General features: G+C 34.0%; 1 protein-coding gene across 1 annotated transcript in view; it reads right to left on the reverse strand.

Moving 5' to 3' along the window:
• Positions 1-6,429, reverse strand: part of LOC132749225 (uncharacterized) — a gene marked incomplete at its 5' end in the record, with an annotated part of 29,676 nt that extends 23,247 nt beyond the window's left edge. Inside the window, 2 exons of the mRNA XM_060738943.1 lie at positions 3,729-3,878; positions 4,423-6,429. Coding sequence (XP_060594926.1) covers positions 3,729-3,878; positions 4,423-6,429 — 2,157 coding nt within the window. The remainder of the gene's footprint in view (positions 1-3,728; positions 3,879-4,422) is intronic.
• Positions 6,430-13,617: the final 7,188 nt, after the last annotated feature.

A 13,617-nucleotide genomic window follows, 5' to 3' on the forward strand; every position in this document is an offset into this window, starting at 1 on the left:
GGGTTATCTGCTGGTCATGCCAATCACCATACCAAGTTTGAAGTTCCTAGGCCTAAGGGTTCTTTTGTTATTGATCAGAAACCGTTTTTACCCAAGAGGTCAATGTGACCTTGACCTTTGACCCCTTGACCCTAAAATCAATAGGGGTCATCTACTGATCATGACCAATCACCATACCAAGTTTGAAGTTCCTAGGCCTTAAGGTTCTTTAGTTATTGATCGGAAACCATTTTTTGCTTACAAGGTCAATGTGACCTTGACCTTTGACCCCTTGACCCCAAAATCAATAGGGGTCATCTACTGATCATGACCAATCACCATACCAAGTTTGAAGTTCCTAAGCCTTAAAGTTCTTTAGTTATTGATCGGAAACAGTTTTTGCTTACAAGGTCAATGTGACCTTGACCTTTGACCCCTTGACCCCAAAATCAATAGGGATCATCTACTGGATCATGACCAATCACCATATCAAGTTTGAAGTTCCTAGGCCTTAAGGTTCTTTAGTTATTGATCGGAAACCGTTTTTGCTTACAAGGTCAATGTGACCTTGACCTTTGACCCCTTGACCCCAAAATCAATAGGGGTCATCTACTGGTCATGACCAATCACCATACCAAGTTTGAAGTTCCTAGGCCTAAGGGTTCTTTAGTTATCACTCGGAAACCATTTGGTGTACGGACCGACGGACCGTCAAGTGCAAAGCAATATACCCCCTTTTCTTCGAAATGGGGGCATAATAAGATAACTAAAAAACAATAAAGTTTGGCGAACCTATGTCGCCACTTAATTAGTAATATAAAAAGTCACTTTGATGTTGCGCAGCCCATATTGAAGCAAGATGGCTTTTAACAGAATTTTTATTTAAAGTTGGATTTGATATACATTTTACATCATCTGGCAAACCATTCCAATCTTTAATACCATTATAGAAAAAGGTGCTATTACATGTCTTATTACAAAGAGGAATTGAAAAATTAAAGTTAGACTGTATGTTATAGTTCACAATCTATGTTCGAACAACCTACTGTCTAATTTTTGTTTAAATGACAGAAAATTTCACTTAGATAATTTAATTATTTTTCTTCTACACATAACGTGGAAAATATATTTTATTATATTTTGACTGATTATTATTCATTGTTTACATGAAAAAGATAATCAAATATAAATTTAACTTTATTTTTTTCATAATGCTAATCATTTAATTTCGGAAAATGTCATTCTTTACACAAATTACTGTTGCTGTTGTCGTATTTTGAATGTAGTTGTTTCTATAGCGAACAGTCTACATTTTACTGTCATAAAAAGTCTCGTTGACTGTTTATCTCTGAAACATAAATCGTCCATAAAAAAGTAAAATTGTGAACATCATTGTAATTTACTATGCCTTACAATTATGTTGTAGCGATTCCGGAAAAATTAGCTGCTATTTTCCCAAAATAAAAACAACATTACCTGATGATATTTTCCCCTAGAATATGTTGAGTAAAAAAAAAAATGCAAATAAGAAAACAAGAGGGCCCAGATAGCCCTATATCGCTCACCTGACCCATCAAACTCATCCAAGCAATTACCTTGTCTAGCATCCTGCCAAAGTTTCATGACAGTTGAGTCACTAATGTGACCACTAGTGTTAACAAAGTTTTTCCATATTTTAGAAGTGTGACCTAGTTTTTCACCCCAGGTGACCTATATTCAACTTGATCTAGAAATCATCAACACATATTTTCAGAACTATTTCCAGGATATTTGGAGGAAAAAACAGTAACCACTATAGTGTTGATAAGATTTTTAGCTCATGTGACCTAGTTTTTCATTCGAGACTACCCATGTTGGAACTCATCTAAACAATTACTTGACAAGCATCCTGACAACGTTTGATGACAATTGAGTCAAAAATGTGACCACAACGAACAAATGTGGACAGATGACAGACATTCAATGATCCTAAAAGCTCACACTGAGCTAGCTTAGTGAAAATTAATAATTTTACCTTCAAGGTCAAGGTCATAATGAGCAAAGGTCAATTTGAGTTTGATATACATGAATATCTTATCCTAAAGAATGTCTAAATATGAAGACAATCCATTCATTAATTACAAAGTTATAGATAGTTACAGCAAAAAAAGAAAATTTCACTAATTTGACCTTCAATGTTAAGGTCATTTATGAGTGAAGATCAAGGTATACCTAACCGTTTACATAAAGGTATACCCTAGAAGATTATTGTGTTCAAGTTTGAAGGCAATCCCTTGAAAAACTAGAAGGGTTTTTCTCATATAAACAAAGGTTTCCCAAAACTATGTATGGTTCTGTTCACTCTAGTGAATTTTGGTGGAAATCACGCCAGCATTTTGACATGTGATAGCCTTTCAGGATTTTTCTATTTTTAGCTCGGCAGCCATTTTGTGCAGCGAAGCAGAACATGCTAGCAATATGCACAACTAGGGATGGTAGTGTTAACTCCTGTGAACTTTCATTGAAATCCAACCAGCAGTTCTATCTGTGAAAGCCTGTCAAGAATTTTCTTTATATAGCTCCGGCAGCCATTTTGTGCTGCGAAGCAGAACATTCCGGTGATATGCACAACTAGCGATGGTACTCAGATCACTCCTGTGAGGTTTGGTTAAAATTCCACCAGTAGTTTGACCTGTGAAGGCCGGACAAGATTTTTCTATTTTTAGCTCTGGCGGCCATTTTGTGCGGCGAAGCGAAACATGTAGGTGACATGCACAACTAGGGATGGTACTAATCACGCCTGAAAAGTTTGGTTGAAATCCCACCAGTAGTTTGACCTGTGAAGGCTGGATAAGATTTTTCTAATTTAGGCCTCTTTGTACAGGGAAGCAGAATGTGTCGGTGATGTGCACAACTCAGGATGGTACTGATCACTCTTGTAAAATTTGGTTAAAATCCTACCAGTAGATTGACCTGTGAGGGCTGGCAGGCTTAATGTGTAAGGACAGACGTCCGACTGAAAAGGGATAAAGGGCCATTTCTATTGTTATTTTCTTTTGTATAATAGAGGGCCATGGCCGTTAATTCTATTGTTACGGAATGAACTCTATTGTTCTCTTTTGTTCTATTTACAGTTACAAGTCCCCCTATCCCTATTCGGTAGTGCAGACCAACAACCGGACGGACAGAAAGACGGTGAAGGCAAAAGCAGTATATCTCTTAAACAATTTTGGGAGACATAATAAGATATAGCCACTTATCATCAAAAATATAGCAATAATTTGAGATTTGACCTTAAGGTCTAAGTTATTTATGAATACTATGGTGGTATATTTGACTTTCTCAAAATATCTGGCTTCTTGATTTGAAATTCTAGAATCAAAAGATAGATCATTTCTGATTTTTTTTTAATTGGAAATTTATCAAAAGAAATAGTAATGAAATGAAAAAAAAAATGGCCTGGTTGAATTATGTTACTTATGTTAAGCCGTATGCGTTTTTTCTCTTTTGAATTGATCCTTCAAAGTAGAAAATACAGACTGGCAATAATAGATGTTAACAAGCATCTATGAGAATTAAACATAACAATTTCACTATTTGAAGCAAAGTCACAAAGTTCAACATAAAAAGCAACAAGAACTTGTATGCATAAAAACTTTCCAGTATGTCTGCAGTTGACATTCACACATTTCATTAGAAAAGACAAATTTTCATTTCTGATTTACATACACTCAGACTGAGTATGAACAGACTATAAACATTTCTTTTACCTTTTCCATTTATATCTTCTCCCAACAGACACTGATTTACAGGAATTATGAGCACATCAAGCTTTACTGTGTTGTAATCTATCTTAGCTATTGAAATTTGTTCCTTGCTTCGAGGCAGATTCCATGTGCATAGATAGTCAATACCTTTCTCTGAAAATGAAAATATTTTTATATTTCTTATAGAAAAACAAATACATGTACATGATGATTGCTGACTAACTTGTTCATAGATTTTAAGATATATTTAAATAGTTTTGATGATTTATCTTAAAACAAAACAATGTTTAGTCATAATTGTGTATTGCCACACAGCACAGATATCATGAATAGTACAAATTCATAATGGAGTAATAACCAATATTCCTAACCATGTTTCTAACTAACCATGTTGTGCTAAGCTAACCATGTTGCATAACTAACCATGTTTCCTAACTAACATACCATGTTGCCAACCTAACCTTCCTTATAAACTATGTTTCGTTAGCAATCATGTTGCCCAAATAACCATGTTTCCTCAAATGTTTTCAGCATTGCTTAACATAGGAAATGAACTGAATTAAAGATGAAAGTATGTGTTTCATTATTAAGCATAAAATTGATTATTTTTTAAACTGACTTCAATATTCATACTCATTTTTATTTTCATTAAAATACTTAATTGTTGTATTAACATGACATTCTAAATTATTATTACCTTCAAGCTCTGTTGGTTCATAACGAAAAACATCAGCCTTCCAACAACACTTGCAGCTCCTGGCTATGGAGTCAATCTTATTTTTGTCAGTTGCAAACAACACATTTCTTTGATAGTCAAGCTTTCCAAAATGCAAAACTGTGGTGTTAACATGACTTTCTATTTCAGTAATGACACTTTTTGCCCTGTTGTATGGTCCTTTGACACAGATTCTGTCATTTTTTACTTCAATACCAACATTATTTTGTTTCTCTAACTCTTTGCAATATTCATCACCAAACAATTGCAGACAGTTTGCAACAATACCAGTACAACTTTTGCTATAAGAATATAGTAATTGTTCAATTTCTTGACTCAAATTTGCAGTATAACATATAATACAGGAAATTTTGTTCCCTTGATCACCTATTACCACCTCTTCTGGATGCTCTGAAAGAAAACTTTTTCCTTTTCCATGTTCAAGACATTGTGTATCAATTTTCATTTCTACAAAACAGTTCTTAATCTCCACATAAATACTCGAGTTGGATTTCTCATTCTCCAAAGTGACTGTTTTACCATCTTCAAAAAATGCTATCTTTCCCTTTAACTTTTCTGTCACATATGTTTGTACTTTACCATTTTTAAGCAGCTTCTGATGCAATTTTGGAAGAGAATTTAACTCAACAATTTTGATCTGTTGTACAATAGTGTCTAATTTCTCAAAACAAGCATCAACACCATCCATTTTTGGGCCTTGTAGTATAATATCTTCATCTTTTGTACGAATTAGAATATCTTCATATTCCTCCTGTAACTTCTCAAAAACACCAAGAGCTTTCATTGCCTTTATCTGCTTGTCAGAATATGGCTTTCTCTTGTATTTCCTGTATTTTTGTACCAGATCTATCAACTTCTTTGCCTCATCAGATTGATCTACAGTATACCAAATTATCATCATCCCTGGTTTATTTTCTTTGAAAACCTGTATTTTGTCACAACTGTCTTTTTTAATCAGTTCTGCTTCAGGAGACCATGTGCCTTCAATCACAGTAGTTTTGATGCTATCATCAACAATTCTTTCAGAATTTACAAGATCATTTTCATGACATATCAGATAAATTTTGTCTGAAATTATCAATGCAGAGGGCAATTTCTGCAGCTTTATTTTTAAATGTGCCTGTACATTTTTATTTTGGCTGATAAATTTGAATCCTTCAACTGAAAAATCAAAATCCTTTCTCTTTATGTCTTTCCTGTAACAACAAAACCAGGAAAAAGCCTTAGTAAGTTCCTTTTTGTCTGTACTACTGAATTTATATGTTATGATGTCATTCATTTCCTTTATGTATTTAACATCAGGAAATTTTTCATGCAAGAGTTCTTTTAAACCCATGATTTCAAAATATGTGTCCTGATCATCCGTAATATCTATCACCTCAAAAAAGATATTTCCCTGGAAGCATTCTGGAATCTTTTTATGGTGACCAAGTTTAGACTTTTCACCCTTGCCACTTGTTCGGTCAATTGCTACGGCAGGTTTTAGACCTTGAGTGAGTTTATTGATATCATCCTGCAAACCAACAAATTTTGCAATACATGCATCATCTTCATAAGATAAAAATATACCCACAATTCCTTCTTGTATCAGATGCTTAGTATCATCATCTAATATTTGCATATTACTTTCTAATTCTTGCTTACTCTGGAATTCGTGAGACTCCACAACTTTGCAAGTCAGAGCATTATTAACTGATGAAATCAAGTTGCTCCAAACTGCTTCAATCTTGTTCTTCTCGACAAAATCCCCACTTACTTGGACAACACCGGCAGACTTAACTTCAAATTTAAATTTCACTGTTAACCTTTTTAGAAAATACAGGTATTCAAATTGTGATTCCAAAACAAACTGCAACTTTGAACAGTCAACTAATTTGGTTGCTTCATATCTATAGTGTGATTTCTTAATATCGATTTCAAATATCAATGTCTCCCAAGCTTTTCCAATGCTTAAAGACACCCTGTCACCTGTATAAAGAAAATAAAATTTAGGTAAAATCAGTTTAAAACAAGAGCCCGGTTTGAGCCGGGTGATGCTCCCCGAATAGGTTTTGGACACAGGAAAGTACACCTCTTGTAGTTTCAGAGTTATGTTCGTGGAAAAAGTTCAAAGTGCAATAATTACAAAATTAGGAAAGGAAGAATTACTGTTCTTTGCATTGTACTTCTAATCAATGTGATCTATTAACCTACAAAGTTTCTTGTTGATATCTCTTATGGTTTCTGAGTTATGTGCCGGACAACTTCAAAAAGTCAAAACAAACAAAGGGCAATAACTCAAGAATTAGGCAATGCAGAGTTATGATACTTGTGCACACACATCTATTTATTGAGATATATCTACCAAAGTGTTAAAATTAACAAAGGGCAATAACTCCAAAATTAGGACAAAAAGGGTTATTGTTCTTATGCACTGCACATCTACCCATTGAGATCTATTCACCTACAAAGTTTCATGTTGATATCTCTTATAGTTTTAGAGTTATGTCCTGGACAAGATTTTTCTATAAGGGGAGATAATTAAAAAATGAGGCTTAACAGAGTTATGGTTCTTTTGCACTGCACTTCTACTCAATGAGATCTATCTACCTACAACGTTTCATTTTGATATCTCTTATAGTTTTAGAGATATGTTCCAGACAAAGTTCAAAGTGTTAAAATTAGGGCAATAACTCCAAAATTAGGACAAAAAGAGTTATTGTTCTAAATATGCACTGCACATTTACCCATTGAAATCTATTCACCTACACAGTTTCATGTTGATATCTCTTATAGTTTTAGAGTTATGTCCCGGACAAGATTTTTCTATCAGGGGAGATAATTAAAAAACGGGGCAAAATAGAGTTATGGTTCTTTGACACTGCACTCCCCCTTAATGCCCTCTACCACTGTATGAAGTTTAAACAAATTATCTCAAATGGTTTTCAAGTTATGCTCCGGACAAGACAACGGGCGGACAGACGGACGGAAGTCCTTACATTTGTATTCTTGTAGGGTATTTTACTGTGTAAAAAATGGATGGACAAGGCGCCGACTATATGCTCCCCCGAAATTTTTCGGGGAGCATAAAAAAGGGGGCCATGATGGCTGACGATTGTACACCTTTGCTAGAAAAGGTCACACTTCTTTGATGCAAAAGTCAGTTATTTGGTCACAGAAGGTTTTTATTTTTGACACAAGCTGCATAATTTTTAAAACATATGTAGATGTTTCAAAGAAAATACTTCATACTGATTATTAAAGTTCAAACAAAAGAAGACATAAATGTTTTTACTATGTAAGACTATTTAAACTAAGTGACCCAAAGATTGGAAAGGGTATAATTTATGTCATTTTTGTAAAGGACTACAAAGCAATGCTACAGGCCAAAACTCAGCTGGAACAGTATACAATGTACATGTTGTTTCATATAAGAAGATTTAAATGTGTTTTTCCTATAAAATGCAACATTCAATATGTATTTTTACCCTAGAGCAGTACCAATTTTGATTCAAGAGGGCAGACTTTACTAATGAAGTGGAGGACCACAAATATTGGTACATGCTTAATATTTATGCCCTTTGCATCAGAGTTTCAATGGTAATAATTTTGCCAATTACCGCTTTCCTTATGTCTAAAAAGGAGAGCCTGAAAATTTTGAGCAAAAATAAAATAACAAACTCTTGTTTATTGCTGTGTAGTTCAATATATCTTTAAATTGTATATAATAACTATAATCAATCTGTCTGTTCTCCATTTCTGTATAGTAGGTAATCTTTAATAATGACACTGTCTGAGTTCCACTTTGATACTAAGAATTGAACAGGATTATAGATACAAGAGCGAATGCCTAGCAGAGTTCCTATCTCCACATTCTCATATTTCTATAGTAACATAGGACAAAGACTATAATAAAATAAATTGCAGTCAATGAATTCTCCTAAAAACATAATTTTCAATAATTTTCAAGTACAAAATATAACTCAAATCCTGATGGTCAAGGTCATTCAAAGGTCAAGGTCACAACTGTATTAATCATCATGTCAGTTTTGTCATATGTGTTCTTTGTCCATGAACAAACAAAACCTGTCAATTAATAACAAAGTTATGACAATTTAAGCTAAATTCAATATTACACTTTGACAGTGAATGTCATATAAATATGTCAAGGTCATATTTGAATTACTTTTTATCTCAGGTTTATTGTCAGTGTTCTTCTGCCCAAGTATAAATCAAATCCAAAGTTAAACAAGATATGTTTGTAAAACATGTATGCCCCCTATCGGCAGCCAATTTGTCATGTGATCAGGTTATTATGCATGACTTCTGACCCAGTGAACAAGCAATTAATAAGAGTTATCTAGTATCTACCAGTCATGACTAGTCACAAGGTAATAATTATTGTGACCCCATAGGTTGGGGGCAGCAATTAAAATTATTAAAAATCTTACCAAATAATACATGCATAAATGTTATGAATCACATAGGCCTCATTAATGAAAGCAAAGTTGTTATATTACATAAGACCTTCAAATGTGTATACCAAAAGCACATAAAAATATCAACCAAGGCAACTTGAGTTGTTGAGTTATTGGTCAGAAATGGTCATTAAGTACAAGGTCACTATGACATTGACCCCTTGACCCCAAAATCAATAGGGGTCATCTACTGGTCATGACCAATCATCATACCAAGTTTGAAGTTCCTAGGCCTAAGGGTTCTTTAGTTATTGATCGGGAACCGTTTTTACCCAAGAGGTCAATGTGACCTTGACCTTTGACCCCTTGACGCCAAAATCAATAAGGGTCATCTGCTGGTCATGACCAATCATCATACCAAGTTTGAAGTACGTAGGCCTAAGCCTTTTTTAGTTATTGATCAGAAATCGTTTTTACCTTAAAGTTCAAATTGACCTTGACCTTGGACCCCAAAATCAATAGGGGTCATCTGCTGGTCATGACCAATCATCATACCAAGTTTGAAATTCCTAGGCCTAAGCCTTCTTTAGTTATTGATCAGAAACCATTTTTACCTACAAGGTCAATGTGACCTTGACCTTCGACCCCTTGACCCCAATATCAATAGGGGTCATCTGCTGGTCATGACCAATCATCTTACCAAGTTTGAAGTCTCTAGGCCTGAGGGTTCTTTAGTTATTGATCGGAAACCGTTTTTACCTACAAGGTCAATGTGACCTTGACATTTGACCCATTGACCCCTAAATCAATAGGGACCATCTACTGGTCATGACCAATCACCATACCAAGTTTGAAGTTTCTAGGCCTAAGGGTTCTTTAGTTATCACTCGGAAACCATTTGGTCTACGGACCAACGGACGTTCCTACTGAGTTGACATTATGGGGTTTTTTCTTTGATCTCTAAAACCCCATAAGCAACGTATTTGCACCCCATAAGCAACCTTTTTCCTCACAAGTACCGTCTATACGGATTGAACATGGATATTCACCCCACATCGTCATTTCAGTGAGCTCGGACCGGACATACCAAAATTTGATGTTTATGAGGCAAATGAGCTCATAAACACCACCTGGACCAACGTCCATTATGAAGCAAAATAAGCTCATAAAAAAACAAAAAAATAGCTCTTAATTTGAATTTTATGAGTTTATGTTCTTTATTTAACTACGGAATGAAGCTCATAATAATCAAATGTTGGCTCGGACGGACAGACGGACCGACAAGTGCAAAGCAATATACCCCTCTTCTTCGAAGGGGGGGCATAATTACAAAGATAGAGCCAATTGCTGTGAAATTCAATAAATTTGACCTCAAATGTCAAGGTAAAATAAAAGTTTCTGTCAAATTAAATGAGATCTTCTTTTATGTCTTGTCCCATAGTTGCTGTGCTGAAGTATAAAAGCAATCCATTTATTTCTTACAAAGGAACTTCCAATTGTAGCAAAAAACATTGTTAAATTACATTAATTTGACCTTCTAGATGAAGGTCATTTACCAGTAAAGGTCAAAATCAATTTGGTCTACATAAAGGTCTTGCCCTAAGGATTATTATGTTCAAGTGAGAAGACAATCCATTCCCAAATAAGAAATAAATAGCAAATTATAGCAAATATCAAGCAAAATTCAAATTTTTGACTTTGAAGGTCAAAGTCAGTCTGATTGAAACTTGAAGGTCTTGTCCAAAGGGTTGTTGCTTCCAAGTTTAACCCAATACATTGTTAAATAAAAAAATTGTGACCAATGTTTAAATATTCGAAACGCAAGTGAGCATCAGCAACGGCAACAGCAAGGTCCAGTGAACATCAACCATAATGACTGTAGCAAAGCTGATTGTCAAGCTATAAAGGGTAAAGATTTCATCAAAATAGGGTATGTAAGTCTCGTCATGTGACTAGCGAGATATCACAATATTTTGCACTTCTAGGTACAAACAAATATCAACAACATTGCTTATCTATATTGGGTAATACATGTATGCCGGTTGGAAAGTATAACTTACACGGAAAAGCATAGGATATGTGGAAATTGGCAGAATTTTTGGTTTGTAATGAAATGCAAATGGTTTTATCTTGTGAACAAGTATCAATGTGGGTGTGTCATTACAAGTATCAATGTGGGTGTGTCATTACGAATTCAGTTTACCGGAAAAAAAATTGTAATATTTTCATTTCCATTTAAATCTAATAAATTTGTTACATTTGCATCTGACTTCATACTGGTGAATTTGATTTTAACAATTTTCTATAGCGCTACCTGATTATCTCTCAGAAGTAAAATTTTATAATGTTTAGAAATTTCGGACAGCGCATATTTCGGATAAAACGTGTCAATATGATTATCAGTTTATTTTAGTTGAATATATTTTCTTCTAAGTGAAAATATTATTGTTTATTATTATTATCTGTATAAAGCACAAACAGTCAAGCTGTATATAACCAATTTAAATAAATTGTCATAAAATTCAACGAAATATTTTGCTCCTGTAGATACTTAGACTGAGGAAAGTGGTGAGATGAAAGACGTCAGTATCCGATGTAAATACACATGCATGCTCTGCTGTAAAATCGTGTAAGAAATATATACTTAAAGCTACTTAAACTACATTAATAGAAAATAAATAATCTTGTATAACATAATGTTCTCGTTTTTGTAAATAATTAGAGTGTAGCTAAATAAACAAACAGTATGGCATATGTACTTAATTCATGTTAAATACTGTTTAAAGTATTTTTCTCAAGTAAGTGGGTCATATTTTTTTAGTTAAATCATGTTCAGTAAATGGTTAAAAGAACTTATAGTCACTATCACATTTTTAAAGATCAGTTGTCAAAGCAAATCTACAAAAACTAGGACACCAAGAAGTGTTTCATCCTTTTCAAGATAATTTTCTATTCATGGCAATATGAAAATGATTGAAATTTATAGCTGACCACTTATTATTGCTTTCAACTCATGATAAATTTTCTTTATATGCAGGTATGTTATTTCATGGTTGGATCTTGAGAACTTGTCATGGCTCTTGATTTATTTTGGAGTGTTAACCATCAGATTAGAAACCAAATAGTGATACCACCTGACATAGTTGAAAGGAAATGTCCATACACAGTCTTGGAGTACATAGTGGTAGAGACATGGCAGTCCATTACAGATTTTAACTGAATTAAAGCTTCTTAAAGCTTCATGTCTTGTGTAAACTGTCTGACTGAATGTTTGTATTCTAATAAAAACTAAGGTTGAAGATATATGTCAGTGTAAAAATGTTAAACAAAATATCTGTCTTTGTTAGAAATAAATAACCTGTCTTTGTTAGAAATAAATAACCTGTCTTTGTTAGAAATAAATAACCTGTCATTTGTAACTTTGTATTAACTTAATTATTCAAAGATAATTTATCTTCTGCAAATGGCTGTCCAAAACAGTTTCAACCAGGCTTCATGTAGTTTCAAAACTAAGATAAATTTGTTATAGACTTGTTAGGTGACAAGAATGGTAACAAGAGGGCCATGATGGCCCTGAGGTCGCTCACCTGTATATAGGCCCCCGGAGCAAGGCCAGTTTAAACCCCAGGGCTTTTATTTGAACAAACTTGGAAGACACCCATTAGAAGATGTTTCATGATGTTAAGTTTTTACTACACACATATAATGAAAAACCCCGACAGGGTCAATTTTAACCTAAGGGCTTTTATTTGTACAAACTTGGTAGACACCTATAAGAAAATGTTTCATGCTTAACATCTTAGCTCTAGCTCATTGGGTTTTTTAAAAGAAGATTTTTTAAGTTTTTAATATACACATATAGTTAAAAACAATGATACCCCTGGGGCGGGGCCAGTTTTGACCTCAGGACTTTTATTTGAACAAACTTTGTAGACACTTACTAGAAGATGTTTCGTGCTTAATATCTAAACTGTAGCTATTTGGGTTCTATCAAAGAAGATTTTTAAGTTTTTTCACTGTGAAAAATATACTGATATACGGGAATATACGGTCCCGTATTTTTGACATATACGGGCGTGTACGGGATGTATTTGTCGAATATACGGACCAAGTATACGAGTCCGTATAGGGAACACCGGGTATACGGGAAGTCCGTATATGCATCAGGCATATACGGAATTCCGTATTTGCACAATATACATGTACGTATATTTGTTCGTATGTTTGAAGTATACGGAGAATAAAATCCCGTATACGGACTTTATCAAGGTTGTTATCCCTAGTATACTATAAATATACCAAGGATATACGAGACCGTATTTTCTACATATACAGAGGATATACGGACTCGTATTTTCTACGTATACAGAGGATATACGGAACCGTATATTCTACATATACAGATGATATACGGAATCGTATTTTACACATATACAGATGATATACAGAATCGTATTTTCTACATAAACAGAAGATATACGAATCGTATTTTCTACATATACGGGGGATATACGGAATCGTATTTTCAATATATACAGGGGATATAAGGAATTGCATTTTTTAGTTGTACACAGGGTATACAGAACTGTATTATCGAGATAAAAGAAGGTACAGATTCTATCAAAAGCATGCATTTACATATAAGTAACACGTATACATGACCGAAATGCAGGCTTGTACAATAGAACATGTTTGATTACACATTGTGAATTGGAACTATAAAGACATATGCTTTAGAACTTAATCTTCACAATTGAAT

The sequence above is a fragment of the Ruditapes philippinarum genome, unplaced genomic scaffold (genome assembly GCF_026571515.1).
Source record: "Ruditapes philippinarum isolate M1 unplaced genomic scaffold, ASM2657151v2 ctg6093_1_1_1_1, whole genome shotgun sequence".
Classification (NCBI taxonomy): Eukaryota; Metazoa; Mollusca; class Bivalvia; order Venerida; family Veneridae; genus Ruditapes; species Ruditapes philippinarum.